Raw genomic sequence first — 16,889 nt, forward strand, 5'->3', positions numbered from 1 at the left:
GCAGAGGGACAACAGGTCTGCATGGTCAGGTCTCTGAGAAAGGAGTGCACTGCGTTAGGGTACACTTTAGTCAAGTTAGCCAAGTCATCGTGCAATGTATATATAGATAGAATCGTCAGGTCAGCAGAATCCCGACTTAATCTTGTGTTCATTATGTTCATTGCGGTTTCTTCACTTAACTTTCTGCTTAGTTTTGTTCTTGTTTTGCCCTTAGTATGATTTAGTTTTGTTGGATACACCTGAGGTTTGTTTTACCTTTTTTTTGTAGCCAATTTTTGTTTATAAACAAAAGCACCTTTCCCCCCCCCCCCACCTACTCCTGCTTCTTCACCTCCCTTTGTTTCAAGTTCCCCCCCACCCTATATGGGGTTGCAGTTCTACAGTCCACCTGTATGTACAGTCACTGGGGACAACATACAACGACACCTCCAATTAGCATACAGGGGTTAAGTTGCCCAGTTTCACATGGGCTACCCTTCTTAGTCTGTTCAAGTTATTCTCTGTTCAACCTATCAAGAGTGAATATTTTGAATATTCTTTTTTTGGCAGTTGCACTATGAGGGGCACTTGGTCCTCACTTCCTTTCGCCTGTTTTACGATCACGCAGAGCAATTATTGAATCTAACGACTCCCCCAAGATGAATAACCACACATCCACAACAGTGATTAACAGGATTGTGGGCACGCCGTGGACGCTCTCACACGTAAACTCAGCTCACAGAAAAAAACAACTACTATTAAAACTATTTTCAACATTTTTGTTGCTCTTTGTGTATTTAGCCTTGAATATAAGCTGTTTGAAAACGACATGCCTGCTCTGTTGAAACAGTTTTTTATCCAAGGCCACGACTGTGTGATTTTGTGAGACAGTAGAAAACCGAGTCTGAGTTGATTTATTGGTGAGGCCATAGCTTTGAGTTTTTAGCTCTAATTTGAAGTTCTGTTAGTGTTCTGCGTGTTGCAGATATACGCTGCAGTCATCCAGATGTGGTGCAGATTAACATATACACCCCATAAATCTTCAGCTGTATCATAAGTATTGTCGAGTGCAGTGGACTTTAAAAATTAGGAACATCTTTTACTAAAAAATAGAGCAGCTTTGTTATTCGGAGGAATTTGGTGTTCAGACTGTATTTGATTGATTGAAACGGACAGAGAGGGAGAGACTCTGTGTTATCGACTTCACCTGATCGCAGCGCAAGTCTGAAAGAGAAGCAGCGTGCGGTTACTGCGATGTCGGAGAAGGTCTGCAGAGAAAATGGAAAGAAAAAAGAACAATATAAAGTTATCGAAGTGGAAAAATAAGAACTTTATGACTCACAGCAGTGTTTCTGCCCACCTCTGCTCACATTGTAAGAAGTCTATTTTCACCTTGGTGTCAGGCGATTGTGTGTTTTTCCTCTCTTTCTCCAAAGACGGCTGCCGGCCAGCTCACAGAGTTACGCCTCTGGTGTGAACAGCTGCAGCTCATGTGTGTAACTTCCACCACACGTCTGCTTCACTGCTTTGGTGTGAACCACTGTCACAGTCTCAGGGAGCTTCCACTCGCAAACACTGTTCCTCTACGCTGATTATACTGTTTGTCTGTGTCGGCCATATGTTGTCATAATCTTTGCATCTATTATCCTCGCCACAATAAATCACTCTGGAGTTTTTCCTCTTCTTGTGCTGCTGTACATTAGACTCTCTTTGTTAGTTCCATCCTGTTGCTTTGAAAACTCCCATATAAAAGTGGTGATTGTCAGACCTCTTTAGAAGCCTAATGGCTTTCAACTTATTTGATATGACTCGCATGAATAGTTGCTTTTGTGATTCACTTACTTCAAAGCTCCTTTTCATGTGGTGTTTCTCTCTGATTTGATCCTCCCTGTATATCCGTCCCAGTGGGATGGAATATTGAGTTTCTTCATGGAAATTATATTGAATTTGTTCAATTGATTCGTATGTTTGTTTTTTATTTCTTATAAAATGTAGCCTTTTCCTTCGGCAACACATTTCTGAAAAATGTTAGTGTTATACACCTGCCTTTGTGTATTCACTGGTGGCAAATAGAGTAAATGTGATTTACAGATACTTCTGTGCACAGAGGAACGGCTGTTTCCAGAATCCGAGCTTCATGGTTCTTCACTTTAATTTCGGCATCATTTAATTACAGAGTAATGTGATGGATTAAAAAACAAGGACAGTTTAATATCCTGTGTTCCTTTACAGCTGCAGAAAGTGAGAATGCTGTTTAAGATGAGTATCACTCTCCATTCTCTCTATTTCAGTGGAGACGCGCATCCATTTAATTAGCTCATACTTTTAATTAAAATAATTTAGAGTATTATCACCAGTTGATGTTTGGTGACAGGATGTATGACAATTGGGAAATTCTTGTAAAACAATCATAGGTGGCGCTAATAAGAGGTGAGGAGAGGATTAGCTTACCCAGAATAATTATGGAAGTTATACTTTAGTACACATTATTATCTTAATATACTAGTATCATCTACTAATGTTTTTGTGTATTACACCGCTTGCTGATTGTTGTTAGGATGGAAAACGCTAACAGGCTGTAATGAGATGCTGGTCAGGGTCTTTTAATACCTGCACCCACCCGACACATTATGAAAGTCAATCTGCAACACCTGACCCACAAAAAGAAGTGTTAATCAATTACCTGAACCTGAGCCCGACCTGCACTCTGCCAGCCTCTCTCTCTCTCTCTCTCTCTCTCTCTCTCTCTCATAAAAATACATTAGCCTTCATGATGAGGGCTACACTGTCTTTTTTAACCTGGCGTAATGCATCATAAATTATGATAAGGTGTGATAGATGTTGGTGACTTTGTAGTTCTGCAAGTGGACCACACCTCTTGTGTGTGTGTGTGGGTGTGTGTGTGTGTCAGGAATTGTCCATTGATGCTGAACTTATAATTGGCCTCTCTGTGTGAATTGTGGCCCCCTTATGGTCCAGAAAAATCTTAGATCAGCCACTGACTTCTATGTGCTCCAGCAGAATCTGTTTCTGACGTCCTTCCACTCTCCATGTCAGATATTTTAAAAGGTTATTTCAATCAAACACTCCAGATGTCTTTAAATTGGCATACCATTATAAAGTTGAATGTGGTTAAATGGGTTAAATCGTCTGTATTCATTTATAAAGTAATACGATAGATTCTGTCAAACTCTGCTGTTCACAGCTGCCTCACACTGCGTGACAACCTTCCTTCAGGTCATTAGATCCACGCAGCCACATGAAGGCAGCAGGACTCACACGTTAATTAATCTGCAGCCTTAGACTCAACTCTTTAATCCAGGGGCCTCGCGGAGCTTCATTCAGTTTTCAGCTGTGTTTTATCCTTTAGAAATACCTCAACGCTCACATGGTCACCTCACATTCTGAGATGTGATGTGACAATTTAAACTTTAAAAAAGCATTAGACTGATGGGATCATATAAACAACTTCATCATGTTGTGTTTTCACATCGGGCTGCTCTGCAACCTCTAACAATAACCCCCCCCCCCACCATCCCCAGCAGACTTTTACCATCTCTAAGCGTGATGACTTGGCACCGCCTATGAATACAATTATAGTCTATATCGAGAGGTCATAAAAGTAAACATTAGTAAGTGATGAAAAGATTACGCAACAGGTCTGATCGTACTTTCTTGTGTGAATATGATCGGAAAGAGAAAGATGATGGTTGTTGCTATGAATAAAACTTGTCTGATCTTAGATAGTTTTCATACAAATTCCACACTTCATTAAAAATAATTGGGCAAACTACTGTACTCTGTTTATCGGCATTTCTGTAGTGACTTGCAGAGCCAAACACACAACAAACACACACACATACCACAGACATCCAAGCCTAAAATATCAAAAATGAAAACATTTTTTGCATCAATTTTAATTACCTAATACCTATTATACTAAATAATAATAAAATAATTATTCATATATTAATATATGAACTAATTAAGAAATCTCTGTCTGTCTGTCTGTAGCTCGTTTATCTCGAGAACCGTAGATCTTATCGGCTCCACACTTGGCACATGAAGTGTTAAAGGAACCGCATGTTGAATTTGGTGCGATTTGGACAATATCAACAAACTTTGAATAATCAGACTCTGTAGCAGCAGCGGCGGCGGCAGAGACTGATGAGCTTAAGTTACTTTCTTTTGATCATGATCTGTGGAGCTTCGCTGAACTTCGGATAAACAGGTGAACAGCTCTTTGTGCAGCAGCGGCGTTGCAGCCTTCAGGGGTTCTCAACGACAGCCTGTCACCATTTCAGAAAGAAAGCTGCAACCAGCATCAGCACAGGCCAAGCAAACAGCCCATCCCAACCAGCCATGTTTAGAACCACCACTGCACAAGTTGCTATTCACATGAATCAAGATAAACAATTGAATTCTGTCTTATTAATGATGTGTTCCACAACCTGCGGGTCAAACTACTCCCCAGTTACCATTGTAAAATGCATCCAACCCATTTTATTTGACATTTGACTCCACTTATTGCTTTTCATACTGTCACCTTCTCCCGGCTGAGGCTCTGTGCTGCTGACCTTCAGTCTCCACTGATGTTGACACTCGTATACCGACACATCAATCAAGGAGACATTACGAGCATGTGTCCTTGCACATTTCAACACTGAGCCGATCTTAAAAGTCAGTCATATGTTCAGAGCCGGAGAACAGAGGTGTGGTGTTGATCCAGTTCTGCTCTTTTAACTCACTGACACACTGTGGTGATGTAATACTTCTCTTACCGTAAAAAACCACAGCTATTGATTTTTGTAAATCAGCCCCGTGGTTTCCGTCTGGATCGGGCCCATCCAAAGGGATTAAGAGTGTTCAGGATTTGAACTTGAAAGCCAGACAAATTAATTCACACACTCAATCTTAGCAGACACTTAATTTGAGCATATCCAACACTGCAGCCCTCCGTTTTATTTTGCTCTGCTCGGTGAGATAGCGTCAGTGCGCCGCCTATCTCCTCCTTATCTCACGTGTTCTCTTGAGCTCAGACTCAATGAGGAGGAGGGGAGACCGCGCTGCCTGGACGTCCGGGTTCACGGCCTCAGAGTGACCCCTGCGCGGCTCGGTCAGCCTCGGGAGTGATGCATGCTAACCCTGACCTGTCCCAGACACCGCGGACTGACAGCAACATTAAGGTGGCGACTCTTTCATCCTGCAGCCTTGAAGAGAAGTCAGCAGCCATTTTCTGCCCCCGGGCCCCTGTGAAATGTTCGCAGGGTGACGAATGGTTTTATCAATACCTCTTGTCACCTTGACTCCTCGCCACCGCCGACACGCTGCTCACTGTGAACCAAGAAGGCTGTCGCGTGCTGTACACAGCTTGTGAAAGTTTGCACATGCTGAAAGTACACGCCACTGACGCACATATATGAATAATGGTGTGAAAAACATTGCATAGGAAGGACTAAAGACCCATAAGATCTATTTTATTTTAATAATAAATCATCAGAAGCACCAATGACCTAATTCATACTGGACACTTCTCTTTTACTTTTACTGAATGTACAAGAGTTGAGTGTCTGCACCAGATTTTGCAAATTAAGATTAGATGAGATAAGATAAACTTTACTGATTGCACTCCGGGGAAAAACAGGGAATGAAATAAACGTAAAATTCTAATTAAATACAAATGCAGACAATATATATTTAATTTACACCTATCACTACGGATGGAAACGTAGTTTAAAGGTACTCTCTTAAAGTGTTGTAGCGCAGGATGATTGCACGAGGATGTATGCTCACCCATGTGTCCCTGCACGGGGTTTTCAAGGCACTAGACGAGCTCCTGATTGGGCACTTTTCTCCCAAAAAGCCAATTGAAATGACTGCGGTTCATTCATCAGGGAAATGTGTTGCTGCCGGATGGGTCGACCTCAGTTTAAGGAGGAAGAGGAGGAAGAGGAGGCCAGTTGCTCCTTCTGTGTAGAACCGTCACGCACCTGATGATACACTGTCCCCATCGTGCTCTGGTCACAGATAACAGGAGTAAGCCATCGTCACCGACAACGACCTCATTCAAAACTAGAGATTCATCAATGTGTACAGCAAGAAATCGTTTGCATTGAAAAGCACGGGGGGTTGTGCAAATAGAAATCGACAGGTAATCCTTTACTACCATTCACAACCTGAACTTAACCCAAACACTGGGAGTGGAAATAATGAAGCACTCGAAGTTCAGTCCCAGGATTTCTGACTCTCTGCTGTTATCATTCATTAGATCATCTCAACATTCAATCAAACAAAGGGAAAGCTCCATTTAAAATAACGTTTGCTTGCTGTTACTGCACTTAGCTGTTTGACTTTCACTTTTCAGATTTATTAAGAGTTTAAAGCAAATTATTTGCCAGTAAGAAACTTACACAAGTGTGTTTTGTGAAATTAACACCCCCATTGCACATACAGCGAGAAAGGATTTTTTCCTTGCGATAAGAAATATTTGCTATATTTGCACTGTCATAGTTTAGCTGTCGGAGGAAGGGGGGGTAGATAAAAATGTAATTCTTCTCCTTGGTGTAATTTAACCTTTTTTTTTATATCTAGGTCTTTCGTTAATTCAAAATGTTCTATTTCTTATATTAAAAGGTTTGGTTGGTAAGATACTTCTGAAACACTTTTCATCTTATATGTAGAAATCCTCTTTACTTTTCAGTAGCAGTTGTCAGGTGGTGTTCATGTGTTTTTTGGGTGCGTAGCTCTGACCAGACGTTGGATGGGGGGGGTGGGACTTTTCCTGGATCACCAAGTCTAGTTATAAGTGTCCCTGTTGCCTGTGACCTTCAGCTGTAGTCTCCACTGTCAAAAGATAACTTATGGTGTGAATAAAACACGGCAAAACTAATTAAATGCCATTCAGATGATATGAATATTCCCAACGAGGTCCCTCCTTACTGTGTGCGCCTCGTCACTGTTGTAATCCTGACAACAGTTCAATGCAAATCATCACGGAGGCATGAGATGTTTTCAGTTAGAGAACTACTGAATGCAAAACATGTAATTACTGAATAATGACCAAACGGATCATTACTCCCATTTGTATCCAAATTATTATTTTTCTCTAACAACCTTTGCAATCCAAATTCCAAAGTTCATGTAAGGTTTTTTTAAATTATCACAGTCCAATAAACACGGCACTTGGTTTATTGAGTGCAGTGATTCAAATTTGGGCTGCGTACCATGTATCTGCAACATTATTCTGACTGGAGACTCTGGTTGTGTGTTTCACTCCTGCCTCGCCCCCACGTTTCCCATCGAGCTGTAAGCTGTCCAGCGAAGGTTATTACACAGCACCACAACAGAACCTGAGGTGCACTTTAATGTGTGGACGGGATTTTTTGTATCATGGATTAAGGAAGGAAACGTTGCAGAATATTGCGGGATTAAAAATCACTGAGTTTATAAATGGATCCGTTTTACCCATTCACTCGGATGTATTAGATTTCCACTGTTCCCACAAAGTAGTGTCTGTTATGAAAACACAGTGATTAATGTAAATTTGAAAACACATTTAACTGGACGTGGATATGGGAGAGCATCCTGGTCTTATCTAAATATAATAATGTAATATTAATACACAGAGACTATACTACACCACCACTTCAAGCCCACTCTGTACATTTAGCATTCAGGTACATACACTCAAATGTTCTGGGAATGCCCCCCCCAGTCTAAATTGTGATTAAAAGACAATATCTATGATTATACAGATGGAATAACCTTTGTTAAACCATGGTCACTCGTTGGATCCTGATGTTATTCAATGGCAGAACCCAATACAGGACTAACAGTGGCCAAAAAGACCTTGAAGCATTACTTTGACCCCCCAACTACCATAACTACCGTTTTACTTGAACTCTCTACTGCTTGATTAAATTAGGTGAAACCCCGCACCATTACTTCCTGGGATAGAAGAATGGTTTTAAAATGAAGGATGTCTGTATTTTGATTAATTATTTCATGAATATATTGTTCACATTTGAATTCTTCAACCACAGTTGTAATTAGTGTTACTATGGTAACTTCTGCGCTTTCTTATTGATCAGTAAAAAATTTGAAATTGAAAACACCTCTAGATCCAAATGCACCACTTTCCCCCGGTTATTCTCAAATATAGGACTTATATTTTAAAACAATAGTGTTTCATCTGCACACATCCTGGAATTGACAATGTTTTATGAGCTAATTTATGAACCTCTAAGAGCGGCTGTTTCATTTCTACAGGCTTTCCTGATTCATTTTCTTCCAACAATTGCTTGTTAAGAGCAGTGTTTGGGAGATGAATCAAATTTGTTTCAGCAGCTTGTTATGGATGAGATAGACAAGCCGTGAGTGTGAGGATATCGGGCTGTGGGCAGGGGAGCAGCTGTCAGTTTGTCACACTCGGCTAGTTAGCACCAAAGTCCTCGGCCTGTCTGTTTCACTCTGCCGGTTAAAACAAGAGACACCGAAAAACAGCTACAACGCGACCATCAGCTCGCAGTTAGGAGCAGATCTTTTTTCTCTGCACTCTCTGGTTTCTCGCTGACTGTGACCGGACTCTCAGTGGAGTGGAGTGAATGGAATTGAAATATATTTCACCAGGTTTTTAAGCTGCCGCAGCTCGAGCACAGTAAGAGTTAGTTTTTTTTTCTACAGTGATACCACAACTTCAAGTATCAGTTTTGGCTCTGAACTGATCTGACAGCCCAATATGTTTTAGGATTATTACATATGTCCACCATAGTATCTATTACACCCAAATTTAAATTGCACTGTTACGTGATGCATCTCAATGACAGATCATTTACTCTTCTGCAGTGTTTAAACACCTGTAAGAAATAATGATCATAAAAGCTCATGAAATCACATATTGCTGTTCAAATGTGACAGCAGCACATTTTCACAGTTTCTGAGTGTCAGACATTTAACTTGTTATACCTGTAAAATACAAAAAACACCTTCCCTGTGACTCAGTCTGTGTAAGACTAGTGTCAAGTGAAACACACTGTCTGCAGTGATTCATTAGAGGTAACAGTTGTTGCAGTCAAATTAGTGCATAATAAGTGATCGTGTGCAGGTAATGTACTACTTGCTAAACAAATGTAGGCGGTTGGTGCAATGTGTAGAGATCAAGAGGTGGCCTGCAAGTGGAGCACAACTATTAATAGTTTGTGTGTGTGTGTGTGTGTGTGTGTGTGTGTGTGTTGCTTTCTGCTTTACTAATGAAATCTAACTAAAGAAATACATTTATCGCTTGGAGCTGGATGAGGTCATTTTAAACTGAATTACTTGAGTTCTAAAGGACAATACTGTATGTAGCAAGCTTTCTTTTTTTTTAAATCACAATTTTTTAAGGATTATAGAGACAAATAAATGAAGTAAAGACCAATTACAAAAATTAAATAAATAAATGCAGAATAGTCTGCTGCTGTCAGTAAAAACAACTAATCAGTGATATTTCTGCATAATTTCCCCAGCGGGGGAATCAGTACAGGTACATCTTATCTTATCATATCTAAGGGGGGTGTTTTCAATTAGCTTGTAAGACTGGGAAACTGTGCCAAAAGGCAAAAATGCAAATATGAGTGAGCGACTTGTTGTTTTCAGCTTGGAAACATGAACACAATGATCTGAGCAGATACACAGCAGCTCCTGACACAGGCTGGAGGGGGGGGGGGGGATGCTGTGTCCTGTCACTACCTCATACTGCAGAAGTACTGCTCAAGATAAACAGTGACAAAGCACTGTATGCAAAATACGAGGATGAGGGGGGAAAAAAGGACTGGCAGAGGACTTCCTTTAATTAATCTGTTCATTGCACTGTTCTGCATGTTAATTCTGTGCGGCTGCAGAGAGAGAGAGAGAGAGAGGGGAGTGAGGAGAAGGCTTGAGATGCTCGTGGTGGGTTTCCCTCCCACACTGGAATCCATAAAGGATTCTGGTTTATATTTGGAGCTGTTGCAAGATTGCTGGTATTATGAAGAAGTGACCTGATTTGATTTATATCTCATTAATCTCCCTCCCTCCCTCCCACCCTCTCCCTCTCTTTCTCCAGAATAGCATACGAGCCAAGCTTCCTCTGTCACACACGTCTCTCACTGTACAATCTCCTCAATCATCATCCTTCTCCCTACATACCGCACAGAAAGCCAAAGCCTGTGTCAGTCACTCTTCAGTAACAAAAGTTCATAATCAGCGGGCACTCAAGCATTAACTGACTGAAGGAAACAGCGGCCTCCCTCTCCCTCCTCACCTCTCAAGTGAAGCTCTGAATATGTGTGTGTGGGAAAGCTTAAGACAGGAAATGTTTGTTGACCACGGAAAGAGAGCAGAAGATAATCGGCAGCAGCTACATCAGGACTATTTTAGAGGACTTTAGCCCCACTAGAATTTCTTGTAGTCCTGCTGAATAATTCATTCTGCCTCTTCTGGCTGATTTAAAATGCAAAAATACGATTGCAGGCTGGAGAATTACAGCGCCCCGTGAAAAGGGCTGAGACTAGGACCCGGTGGAAATTGCTGTGGATCACACTGTGTACACTGGTGAAACCGGCTGCAGACTTGTAGCTGTGCACTCGAGCAGAAAAAAGAATGGCTGGACGAAACATGGGACTGGTACAAGCTTAATGTCTTATTTAAAATACACCAGTGGTGAAATGAAGGTGGGGTTAATCACAGCTCAGTCAGGGTCAGATGATTATCAGGGTCAGATGATTATTTCTCAGGTTCCTCTTAATACAGATATTTTTTAGACATACATACTGTCTTTATATATATAAACATCCTGAAATGCTGTTTTGTCCTGTGATCTGATGGACAAGGCAGATATGTCATTCTCTATGTCAGTTCTCATCACGACGCTATTTTTTTAATTAATACATTTTCAAAATGTAAGGATTAATATGATTAATGTAGGAATTAAAAAAATGATTTACAGAATAGTCAAAGCCTTTTAGTTATTGAAGCGATTTTAAGTCATTTGTCGTTAGATGCAAGTGTAAGAAGAGCTGAACACTGTGGTCGTTGCTCAGGAGAGCTGAACAATATCAGGCCGGGCAGCTGCTTTATTTATGCAGCATGAGTATTGATTAGTTGTGTCATGCAAAAAAAGATGGGTTTCTTGTTTCTATGGCTGCCAATGCTAATTCCCATTGGCGTCCTTTAAGTGGTCTGATGGCAGATCCTCAAGGATGGTTTGTGGGATGAGGAGTGAAGGGGTCGGTGGATGTGACTACACCCTGATGTAATGAGTAATGCACCACATATGATCCCCGTACATGGACCTAAACAGCTCATTCATACCAGGCCTTTTAACTCTGTCACTGCATTTAATATATATTCAGTGTTTTCGCCACAGTAAATACTTGTGAGGTTTATGAATATGTTGTGCAGCCGTTGTACTAACGCAGCACAAAGGACTTTACAGGAAAAGGTCAAATGAGATGTGTTAAAATCAAAATGCATTCATGTGTTGTGATGTCGCCAATAAATAAATAATCTGATTATTCCAATCGCAATTATTTCAGGCGTAAATAGACTTTTTTCTCTATTGTTTGCTTGTTTTGTTCTTTCTTTTGCTAATGACACCCACTTTCACATTCCTCCACTCGCAGGCAACTATAGTGACGAGCTGGAATTTTCTAATCATTTGACATGTACCAAATTCCTCCTTATGGCCATTCTCAGTGTGAATTATCTCAATTACAAAAACCAGAAATCATTTCAGAGTTGTTGCAGATTGTCTTCAAATCCTGCTAATCTGGGTCATGATTTACTGTCTCCCTACCAGAGACGGCTGGCAGTTGATAATATGTTAGGACAAAAGTTTTGGGGGGAAAAAATACATTCCATCCTTAATCTCATTCTCCTCATCTCTTCTTCATCTCATTCCTTCACCGCACCACGTAAATCCAATTGTGATGCTTGCATTGTCAGCATGAGGACGCATTGTTTTGCTTTGTAAATCAACTTCATCTTTTCTGCTGCCACAGTTTGGATTCTGTTTTGCTGATTCATTGTTTATGTATTTTCAAGGTTTGATCCGTTGAAAAGGAGGATGAGTAAACAGCGAGATACAGAGATTTCTTATCTGAGAGGTTATTTACTAATCATGAGTCTGTAGCATATATTCTAGTTGATCAAGTTTTTGATATAACTTCACCTTGAAAAATCGGTGTCTGACAAAATGAACGTGTAACCATAAATATTCCTGAAATGTTCAGCTTCATTATTCTTATTTCTGACAGGGTCAGTAGAATACAAAAAGAAAAGAAAAAAATCCTACCGTACCCTAGATTGTAACTTATTTAATTGTTTCGTGCAAAGGTTTTAATTTCCAACAAATTAAAACCGTAATTTGAAATGGGATTTCAGCCTCGCGTTTGATCCCTGTCACATTTGTCTGGTCCCCAGGATGAAAACACTTTCTTTCACCAGCCTCCGGCTTTGGCGGCTTGGAATTTGAATTTTGTAATTGAAGAATTAATGGAGTCATTAATCAAGCAATTAATCAGTAGTTACAGTAATAGCCTGACGTTCATAAGTGAAGCGCTTTCTTTTGCAGATTAATCTGTGTCAAACATACTGTATGGAGGCAGAAAATACTGTAATCCCACAACCTCAGTTGCGTTGCTTCTGTTCTGTTCCAAAACCAGCTGCCGTGTTTATGCGGTGACACTGTTAAAAATATTTCAAAGTGAGGTTGCAAAATCTTTTTTTGTTTTGTTGTGTGAAAGTGGGTCAGCACCATGGGTGTCTTGCTGCTGGAGCTCACTGGAACGACACTCCGCCACGAGAGAAATAGAACATTTGCAGTTTACATAATATGGTTGAAATTCAAATCAATATTTGAAACGCTTCAAACCATTCCACCTTAAATGTTGCCGATAGCTGCTGGTAGCTTATGTTAGCATGTTAGCCTTTAACCTGATTCTACTAATCTAATGTTGACTAATGAAGATGGAAATACTTCACCCATGGTATTGTCTTGTACTACTTGCTGACAGCTGCATAATATTCTCTACGTGAGGAAATCATTCATAAAGTCATTCCAACATTTAATAGAATGAGTTGCTATTATATGTAAACTGCAGGAACAGTGGTTTATAACTATTTAAAGCCACAACTTGTGACACACATCCACTCGCATCATAGCTAAACTCTTAAACACATGGCACTTTACTGTCAGCACACTGTCACATATTATTATTACAGATCAACATTGAAAAGGGATTCTGATCTATTTACAGCAAGTGACATACATTCATCGTAACACTGCAGAATTGTGTTAATTTCTGTTCAATTTCAGTGACAACAGACTCTGTGCAGAGAATAACAGTGTTAATTGTTGATTTCCTCACGAAAATACGACTGTTTTGTTCTATGAGCCCTCAGAGCCTGTGTCTCTGCGGGCTCATGTGATTATTTTGTTTCTTTATTGGAAATGGAGATGTGAAGCCATAAATCAAATTTGGAACTGTACTGTAGCTATTTGTAGGTCAACAACACATAGCTACAGCACGAAATACAAATAAAATATGAAATACAGCTTGATTACAGCCGTGGACCTTGGCTGAATCTCTCCCTGAACCTCTTCCCTCTCCCATTGAATCCAGTCTCTTCCCAGTTAACTATCAAATATAGGATAGAATGCAAAAAACAAGATGGTATCAAAGGAGAGATCAATAATATGAGAAAAACATGCAACTTATAGTGATCAGCATTCACCCAGCTCAACAATTAAAGTCTATGCAATTAGTTACTTAGTATTCTGGGATATATTTGTTCTCAAATGTCAACTGTTTCCTCAAACAAATCCCCCCCCCCCCCCTCCCGTTTAATTTTGCCTTGCTTGTTTCACATTCCTGTTGCACACATGCCTCTGAGGAACTGTGACTTGTAATCAGACCTTTCCAGATATCTCAACTTGATGGAAGGACTGGTGGGTGGCATCCTGACGAGCGTCCTTATTATTAATGTCCCCCCCCCGTCTCAAATATAAATCACAGGACACAGCAGTCATAGCTGCTTGTCTTCCCTCCCTCCTTTCCTCCTTTCCTCCTCCTGCAGAGGTGCAGCGCAGAAGTTGGCGGCTTCATTGTGATTTTGTTTTATGTGACTGAGATTGAGAGTGCAAGGACAGTGCACCCAGAAAACAGAATGGGATATAGGGCACTCAATCAAGATGCAACTTTGTGTGTACGGGTCCAGGGTATATGTGTGTGATTATTATAGTCTGCGACAGATACTGTACAGCCATAAACAGAGTGTGATATGAGGCACTCAATCAAGAGGCAACTTTCTGTGTATTGGTGGACAGTGCCATCTTTCTACGCAACAACAGATACACACGTCTAAAGAATATTGTTTGGTGAAAACCTTTTTGGGGATTACAATCTGCTGTATTCAATTGTTTATACTGTAAATCCATTGCAAAGTAGACTCAATTTACTCATGTATCTCCTCTCTCTTCTGTCTCTCATTTTGTTCCAGTGGGCCCAAATCCTCTTTCCAAAGAGTGGAAGACCAGTCAACGAATTATGAATGTTAAACAAGATGACCTCCTATCAGCAGCAGCAGATGATGCGAGGTCCTAGGTGGAACCGGGCCTTGTCCGACCCTTTGCTCGTGCTGCTTCTGGCCCTCCAGCTGCTGGTGGTGGCAGGGCTGGTACGTGCTCAGACGTGCCCCTCTGTCTGCTCCTGTAGTAACCAGTTCAGCAAAGTCATCTGCACCCGCCGGGGCCTGCGGGACGTCCCCGATGGCATCTCGACAAACACGCGCTACCTGAATCTGCAAGAAAACCTCATTCAGGTCATAAAGGTGGACAGCTTCAAGCATCTGAGACATCTGGAGATCCTGCAGCTGAGCAAAAACCACATACGCAAAATTGAGCTGGGTGCCTTCAATGGACTGGCCAGCCTCAATACCTTGGAGCTTTTTGATAACCGCCTCACCACCATCCCAAACGGGGCATTTGAGTACCTGTCCAAACTTAAGGAGCTTTGGCTGAGGAATAACCCCGTGGAGAGCATTCCCTCCTATGCTTTCAACAGAGTGCCCTCATTACGGCGGCTGGACCTCGGGGAGCTCAAGCGGCTCTCCTACATTTCTGAGGGGGCCTTTGAAGGGCTGAGCAATCTACGCTACTTAAACCTGGGAATGTGCAATCTGAAGGAAATTCCCAACCTTATTCCCCTGGTGAAGCTGGATGAACTGGAGATGTCGGGGAACCAGCTATCTGTCATCCGGCCTGGCTCATTTAAAGGACTCATCCATTTGCAAAAGCTGTGGATGATGCATGCCCAGATCCAGATCATAGAAAGGAACTCTTTTGATGACCTACAGTCGCTAGTGGAGCTCAATCTAGCCCACAACAACCTTACCCTGTTGCCCCATGATCTCTTCACTCCTTTACATCACCTGGAGAGGGTGCACTTGCACCACAACCCCTGGAATTGTAACTGTGACATCCTCTGGCTGAGCTGGTGGCTCAAAGAGATGGTCCCAGCAAACACTAGCTGCTGTGCCCGCTGCAGCTCACCCACCCACCACAAGGGACGGTACATTGGCGAGCTGGACCAGAACTACTTTCACTGTTATGCTCCTGTTATTGTGGAGCCTCCCACAGACCTAAATGTGACAGAGGGCAGCGCTGCAGAGTTGAAATGCAGAGCCAGCTCCCTGACCTCTGTAAGCTGGATTACGCCGAACGGTTCCGTCATGACACACGGGGCGTACAAGATCAGAATCTCTGTGCTGAATGACGGCACGCTGAACTTCACTAATGTCACCATGCAGGACACAGGCACATATACGTGTATGGTCAGTAATTCTGCAGGTAACACGACAGCCTCCGCCACACTCAACGTGTCCTCGACAGAGAACAGCAGCTTCAGCTACTTCACCACGGTAACAGTGGAGACCATAGAGACGCCACACAATGAAGGCTTCACCACCAGTGTGCAGCAGAAGGTGGGCCCCACCCCCTCAGCTGGGGCATGGGAGTCCATTTCAGCCACGTCAACGACGACCACCACGTTGCGGACCACGCTCTTCACCCGCGCCACGGAGAAGACTTACACGATCCCCGTCACGGAGCTGGGCGGGGACGGCTTACTCAATGGCTTGGATGAGGTGATGAAGACGACCAAGATCATCATCGGCTGCTTCGTTGCGATCACACTGATGGCCGCCGTCATGTTGATTATCTTCTACAAGATGCGCAAACAGCACCACCAGCAGAACCACCACGCACCCACACGCACTATTGAGATCATTAACGTGGACGAGGACTGCGTAACAGGGGGCCCGGGCATGGAGGGCCACCTGACTCTGCCTCCTCTTGAGCATGAGCACCTCAACCACTATAACACCTACAAGAGTGCGTACAACCATGCCACTATGAACTCCATACACAGCTCAGCGCACGAACCTTTGTTAATCCGGGCCAGCTCAAAAGACAATGTACAAGAGACCCAAATCTAATACTTTTTTCTTTTTCTTTTGCAAAATGAGACATTATAAAACTGATGGAATTACATAAAACTTGACTGACAGGACATTACTGATGACTGGACGTGAGGATTACGGCTCAAACGTGGAGATAACAGACTCGCGTTTTGGCAAATCAGTGGCTGGTGGTGTTTGTTCATTGACTTTTGGGATTAGGGTATGTCTACTGTTTCAAAAAGTGTCTTTACAAAACAGAAGTTATTTATTTAAGAAAAAAATATTGTGGTTAAATCAAGAAAAACTGTATTCTGCAATTATTTTTTCAGCACTTCTTGTCTTTCTTTTCTCCCTCTCATTTCATGGGTTTGGTTTACTGATATGCTTTGAAATGCTTTGGAGGCATCTGTCAAAGAAAATGTTGAAGCAAATTA

At 41.8% G+C, this 16,889-nt stretch overlaps 1 protein-coding gene across 2 annotated transcripts in view; it reads left to right on the forward strand.

Moving 5' to 3' along the window:
• Window positions 1-16,880, forward strand: part of lrrc4ca (leucine rich repeat containing 4C, genome duplicate a) — a 144,712-nt gene extending 127,832 nt beyond the window's left edge. For both annotated transcript variants that reach the window (XM_034588581.1, XM_034588582.1), the window contains one exon: window positions 14,497-16,880. In XM_034588581.1, the coding sequence (XP_034444472.1) occupies window positions 14,548-16,491 (1,944 nt within the window). In that variant the 5' untranslated portion in view covers window positions 14,497-14,547 and the 3' untranslated portion in view covers window positions 16,492-16,880. The remainder of the gene's footprint in view (window positions 1-14,496) is intronic.
• Window positions 16,881-16,889: the final 9 nt, after the last annotated feature.

This window comes from Hippoglossus hippoglossus, chromosome 6, assembly GCF_009819705.1.
Source record: "Hippoglossus hippoglossus isolate fHipHip1 chromosome 6, fHipHip1.pri, whole genome shotgun sequence".
Classification (NCBI taxonomy): Eukaryota; Metazoa; Chordata; class Actinopteri; order Pleuronectiformes; family Pleuronectidae; genus Hippoglossus; species Hippoglossus hippoglossus.